Source organism: Galeopterus variegatus, unplaced genomic scaffold, assembly GCF_000696425.1.
Source record: "Galeopterus variegatus unplaced genomic scaffold, G_variegatus-3.0.2 Scaffold5903, whole genome shotgun sequence".
Taxonomy (NCBI): Eukaryota; Metazoa; Chordata; class Mammalia; order Dermoptera; family Cynocephalidae; genus Galeopterus; species Galeopterus variegatus.
The window spans coordinates 69,824-76,857 of NW_007732014.1; the positions used below are offsets into that span (position 1 = coordinate 69,824).

The 7,034-nt window shown below is 34.1% G+C and overlaps 1 protein-coding gene across 1 annotated transcript in view; it reads left to right on the forward strand.

The window, feature by feature from the left end:
* GCFC2 (GC-rich sequence DNA-binding factor 2) overlaps positions 1–7,034 on the forward strand; it is a 47,729-nt gene that overhangs the window by 19,403 nt on the left and 21,292 nt on the right. The window contains exons 8-12 of the mRNA XM_008590172.1: positions 457–538; positions 1,031–1,143; positions 1,915–2,114; positions 3,812–3,962; positions 6,532–6,653. Coding sequence (XP_008588394.1) covers positions 457–538; positions 1,031–1,143; positions 1,915–2,114; positions 3,812–3,962; positions 6,532–6,653 — 668 coding nt within the window. The remainder of the gene's footprint in view (positions 1–456; positions 539–1,030; positions 1,144–1,914; positions 2,115–3,811; positions 3,963–6,531; positions 6,654–7,034) is intronic.

Here is a 7,034-nt window from a genome sequence, read left to right on the forward strand (position 1 = left end):
GTAGCTGATAAAGGCAGAGGCAAAGTGCCTTTCAAACACACAGTATTTTAATCAGACATAAATAACAGTACATATGAGACTAATAAGAATGAGATATTGGTCATAAAAATATTTCTAGCATTTGGCTACAGAGAAAAGTGGTGAAAACTGCTGAAAAAGACTATGAGGGGAAGAAACTTTGTAGTAGAGTTTTGTTGTTATTCTCAAGTACTGAACTACGTTTACCAGCCAAGTTACATTTTTTAGGCAAGCAAACTTTATGACTTTTAATATTGTGATAGGCAATTAACATTGAAATTTCACTACATAATGAATTATGCAATTTAAGCATATTCTATGTGCATTTATATATACATATATGTATATACATCCATGATACTACCTTTATTTTTAAAATGTTTCACTTTTTTATTTTGAGAATTTGCAGTAAAAAAAATCAATTTTATTTATTATCAGGCAGAGATGAGACATCAACAAATGGAAGCTTGGCTACAGATGAAAAAACTCAATGGATTTTAGGAAAGATTGAATCTCGAAGGTAACTATATAAAGTGAAGACTTAAAGCATTATTGAGCAAGTACTTTTCACTACTTAAATATAATTAGCCATATAATGTAATTAACTGTAACCTGACATATTAATTTGTGAGAATAATGTAAAACCAAAATTTAGTAAGTAGTCTTTGACTGCTTTAAAGACACACTGATGTATTTGAATCAGTTGAAAGAATGTCATTTTTTTTACAAACTAGGAATTGCTCACAACTGGAAGCTGGTCCTAATTATATTGTTACCCCCTCTTCAGAGTTGATTATCCTGTGGGAATGTCCTATAAGAAAAAAGAGGGAGAATCACCAACTCAGTCTAAAGCTTAAATGTCAAAAATATTAAGATAAAATTGTGCACCAATATGATGGTGTATTTCTGGCCATTTTAAACAAATGATAAAATTATTTCTATGTTTTAAAGCATTTATTTTCAGCAAAAGCTGTTTGCTTTACATATATTTTTGGTTTGTTGCAAAATATAGGACACAAAGAAGACAAGCAAGGGTGCTTTCTGGGAATTGTAACCATCAGGAAGGGACATCTAGTGATGATGAACTGTCTTCAGCAGAGGTGATTGACTTCCGAAAAAGCCAAGGTCAATTACCAAGTTTCTAATATGTCTTGGTATGAAGTATTGAAATAGTGAGAAATGCTTTGCTATGAGTGCCCTTAAATACATTACCTATATAAAATAGTTGGGAAAATTCAGGAAAATGGAAAACTTCCCTCCCCCCCTTTAAAACTCTTTTCCTACCTCTGAAAAATATGAGATGAAATGGAGGAGGCAGAGCCTTATGCGTAGTTTTGCATCTTTATAGTTTTTCCTTAAGCTTTTTCCTGTTACAGATGAACATTTTAGTTTCATTTCTTTACCTCATACTTCCTATGTTATCATTTTTAATTTAAAACAACTGAATTTAGTGAAACTTTTTATGAGAAGGTATGATTGTATAGTTGAAAGATTCTGGGCTTTGGAGTTAAATAGACTTGGGTTCGAAGAGGCTCTATTCTGTATTATCTTAAGCAAATTTCTTGGCCTCCCAAAATCTGATGTTTGTTTTTTTATTTGTTGTCTGTAAATAAGGTAGACTACTCCTACCTTGCAGGGAAGATAGTTATGGTGATGAAATGAGAAAATGTCTTAGTAATATTTTACAATATAATAGGGGCTGAATAAATGGTAGAACCTTTTATTGTTGATGTTATTCTTGTTACTAAAGGGTTTATTAATAAAAACATATTTTTATGTGTTAATATCAAAGGAAAGTTTTCAGCTCAATTCATTACATAGTCATCACATGACTGTGTTTATAAGTAAGGAAACTTCAATTTCAGAATGTTAAAATGCACCATATTTTGTTTATAGGTGACATTTTACAGGATCATAAAAAAGTTTTTGAAGATGTGCATGATGATTTTTGCAGCATTCAGAATATTTTGTTGAAATTTCAGCAATGGCGAGAAAAGTTTCCTGACTCCTATTATGAAGCTTTTATTAGTTTATGCATACCAAAGCTTTTAAATCCCCTAATACGAGTTCAGTTGATTGATTGGAATCCTCTTAAGGTATTTATGCTTAACATGTGAAAAATTATGCTGATCACATTAGTTACTTAAATTCCAGATTTGGAATCCCCCCCAAAAGTATAAGGTAGTATTGGATTTGAGGAGATTAGACAGAGAAACCTTGTTCCAGGATTTCGAAAATTATGCTGATCACATTAGTTACTTAAATTCCAGATTTGGAATCCCCCCAAAAAGTATAAGGTAGTATTGGATTTGAGGAGATTAGACAGAGAAACCTTGTTCCAGGATTTCTGAAGTTGGAGATGACATATTGAGAATAGTTGGTTAGGAAAGTTTCATTGAGGAAGAAGAGTTTAAGCAAATCTTTGGAGAGTATATAGGATTTAAACAGCAGAGAGAAAGACAGAGATATTTTATAATGGTATAATGGGAGAAATATTACTTCAAGAGCTAGAGATTGCACAGATGTTCAAATCCTAAATTAAGCGATATGAACTTATTTTGGTAAATAATGGGAGAAGGGACATGATGAAAGTAATGTTTTAGGAAATCCTAGCAGTAGGCTAACTTATAGCAAAGGGAAATAAAAAGTAAAGATATATTCTGGAAGGCTATATCTATAGACCAAGTTCAAGGTGATGAATTCCTCATGTAGGGTGATAGTGACAAAATGAAGAGAAAGAAAGGATTGATTACAAGAAGTGTTGTGGAGTAAGAATTAGTAAAATGTAGAGAATAACCCTAGCCTTCCAAATTCAAAGATAAAACCAAGGTTTGGATTCTGGGTTATTAGAATAGAAGTTCCATTAATAAAAGTGGGAACTTTTTAGAAAGAGAAAAGGATTTGAAGGAAGTTTTATTTCATAGATAATGAAATGATAGGGGGACATCCACGTGGATCTGCCTAGTAAGCAAAAAAATGAGAAAATAAAGTTCTAGGAATAGAGGAGAGCTGAAGATAAAGATTTAACAAAGTAAAGGATGGGACCATGTCCTTATCTTTCTCTGTCTTAGTCATGCATGCCTGTTGGCTCTATGATAGGTTTAGGACCATTGAGTTTTCGCAGTACAGGAACCGGGCTTATCCCTAAGAAAGTGCTAGGTAGTTGATTGGACAGTAGCCTCTTTGTTAATCATTCAAGCCGAATTGGGTACTTTGTTATGTCTAGCAGAGATCTTTTCATTCATTCATTCATTCAACAAGTAATAATTGGCTGTCTGCTCTTTGCCTAATATGCTAAGCCACATGCAAATTGCACATTTATCAGCACCACGCTCTCTCAAGTGAGCTACAGGCCGGCCCTCAAATTGCACATTTATGTTTATGAGAATTGAAGGGGCCAGAAGTAAATTTTGCTTGAGGTAGATGAATTTTTATGAATAAATTCCATGGCTATTTCAAGTGCCTAACAAATGTGTATTTTGCTCCTAGCAGAGTACTTGGCCATGTGGTAGGCTCTGAAGATCCCAGCATACAATAGGCAGTTGTTGAATATTTGTTGTACAGACAAATGCATGAATTTGAATTTGTTGTATGGATGAATGCTTGAAATGCAGCTTCCTGTTATATTGCTTAGATACCATGTCTTAGTATATAATAATATACTAATATATATAATAATATGGGATTATTCTCCTTCGATGTTTGGAACACCTCTGGTGATTATTGAAAAAGTTAACTATTTTAAAATATGCTAATTGTAAGAATTTATTTATAACTGTCTTAATTTTATTAGTTGGATTCCATAGGTTTAAAACAGATGCCGTGGTTCACATGCATAGAAGAATTTGTGGATCACAGTGTAGAAGATTCGAAGAGAGAAGATAGTTCGGATAAAAAAATCTTGTCTGCTGTCATCAACAAAACAATTATTCCCCGACTTACAGGTACTGCTTTATAATATTGATAAAATTAAATTGTTCTTTGGCAGAGTGTAAGATCATAATTTCTTTTATTTCACAAATTTTGTAAAAATTTCACAAATGTTTTTTTCGGAAGTTACTGAACACAAGGGAATGTTATATGCAGTAAAAATCAAGATGTCAAACTTAAGCTGGTTATACAGTACTTTTTTGTGCAAGTGGTTGGCTACCAAACTGTGAACACTCAGAGCTTTTAGCATTTGTGAAATTACTGCTGCTTTTTTGACACCTAAGTCATTTGTTTGTGGTGTACTTCCATTCATACTACATGTACTTTCTCTCCCTTAACTTCTACTGTTATGTTTCTTTTATTTCTTCTCTTTTTCTTTAAGAAAAAATTACTGCATTTCCCTTGCATCTGCCGCTAGCAACTAAGCACTTAGCATTATGCTTGTGCATCAGACTTCAAAATCTGAAGACTCTTTTTTGCCAGAAGTTGTACTTGATAAGTACGTGAAACACTGATCTGTTTCACCATGTCACTGAGAATACATTTTGACAGCAAACTTTAGAACTCTAAAGATGAAGCAGTCAGATTTATATTGCTTCTTAGCCACTTGATTAAAGTTTAAAAAATTTTTAAATGAAACTGTTGGTGCATTTGTGGGGTATATTAGGTACTACTTTTAACTTGCTTTATTAATGATAAAATACATGTGCCTCATTTAAGTATTCTTCTGAAAAATCTAAATACTTATAAGTAAACAGTCCCCAAAATAAGTAGCTTTATGAGAAATTAATACTGGGTTCCTATTAGAGTTGAATTCTGTATGTATTTCAAAGGTAGCACTAACAGAATTTACTAATGGGTTGAATGTGGGTCAAGAGAGAAAGGGAGGAATCAAGACTGATTCCATGGTTTTTGGCCCAAGCAACTGGAAAGACAGAGGTTCCATTTCCTGAAATGGAAAAGACTAAGAGGAGTAAGTTTAGACTGGGAGTTGTATTGGGACCTCAGTTTGGAACATGTTGAGTTTGAGATGCCTGTAATTTAAGTGGAAATGCTAAGTAGATTATTGAATACATGAGTCTCAAAGGGGACGTTCAGGCAGGAGGTATAGATTTAGAATTTGTCAGCATACCAGTACCATTAAAGCCATAAAACTGAATTTAAATACTAAAGAGAGAGAATGTAAATAGGAGAGAGAAAGTAAATGACCTGAGTCCTGGGGTACTGCAGCATTTAGAAGTCAAAGAAGCAAGAAGCATCCAGAAAAGAAGACCAGAGGGGTAGGTAGTAAACTAGGAGTGTGGTATCAAGGCAGTCAAATAAAGAAAGTGTATCTAGGAAGAAAGAATGATCATCTGTTAAAATTGATGATGAATCAGGTGAGGATTAGAATCAACCATTGGAATTTGCTATGTGAATGTCATCTGTGATTTGATAAAAGTAGGTTAGGTGGAATGGTGTGAGAAAAGGACTAATTAAAGAGAATTCAAGACCAAATGGGGTAAGAGAAACTGGAGATAGAAGTTTAGATGGTATCTGAGGAATTTTGTTGTAAATGTAGGAGAGAAATGGAGCAGTACTGGAGGGGGAAATAGGGTAAAGAGGGGGATTATTATTTTTTGGTTTGTTTCTTTGGGGGTTTTTTTGGTGGCTGGCCAGGAGAGGAGAATTATTTTTAATACAAGAGAAATAATTGTCTGTAAAATAGGGTAAAGAGGGGGATTATTATTTTTTGGTTTGTTTCTTTGGGGTTTTTTTTGGTGGCTGGCCAGGAGAGGAGAATTATTTTTAATACAAGAGAAATAATTGTCTGTAGGCTGATGGAAAAGATTCAGTAGAAGTGATGACAGTACCGAAGTGAAAGGACAGAATTCTGGGGACAGGATCTTTGAGGAAGCCAGAGGGTTTGGGATCTCATGCACAAATAAAAAGTTGGCCTTAACTGGGAGTATGGGTGCCTCGTGCATAGGAATAGGAGGCAAGTTAGAGCATATGGGCACAGATGCAGAGAGAGATGTAGGTGCTGTGATAGGAGCTTATGGAACTTCTCTGATTGCTTCTGTTTTCTCATCAAATTAGTAAGTAATTAGCTGAGAGAGAGAGCAAGGCAGAAGAAAAAAGTAACAAATAGTCACCCAGAAGAGTAAAGTGCATCAACTGAGCATGAGCAAGGAGGAGGGAGGGAGAAGGTATGAAACTATTATCTAGGCGAGAGGGAGAGCGAATGGACCAGGGAAAGAGAAATATGATTGCTGGGCAACATTTAAGGGCTCACTTGAGTATTACGATAATCAATTTAATGTGATTTTTTTTTCTAGTCACATTTTATTTGCATGGTCACAGGCACAGACTCAGTAACAAGATGGATTTAACTAGGATTGTGGTTTAGCCAGATGAGTTCAACAAAGCCCAAGAAGGGCAAGGAAATGGGTGGTGTAGGCAAATATGTAATGGTAATGTTGGCCACAGATTTTAAACTGAATGAGGAGTGAAGTGGTCTTTGCTAAAGTCCTCAGTTATTTGTACATGAAAAGCAAAATCATCTAGTAAATAAATTGTGCACTACTGAACTATTTATTTCAGACTTTGTAGAATTCATTTGGGATCCCTTGTCGACCTCACAGACAACAAGTTTAATAATGCACTGCAGAGTGATTTTTGAAGAACATTCTACTTGTGAAAATGAAGTTAGTAAAAGCAAACAGGTAATAATCTCTAGAGTTATGAATTCCCTAATTTATTTGTAAATCAATATAATTTTATTACAGACTTTTATAGAAGATGCAGAAAACTAGTCAGGAAAAATATATTTATTTCTGATTTATAGAAACTAATATCGACCATTTTTCCACTTTATAATAGTAAGATGAAAGAATATATACTTCTGAACACTGTAACAGGAATGGTAATCATTATTAATTATAAAGTATACATATAAATGTAATAAGACCCAGATTATTACTTTCTTATTAGCTTATTTCTCTTTGTTCAGTGACCTGATTTGTGTTCTCATGGCCTGGACAGGCACCTCTCAGGCTTGTGAATGTACATTGGCCCTGCAGAAATGAACAGGCATGAATGCATTA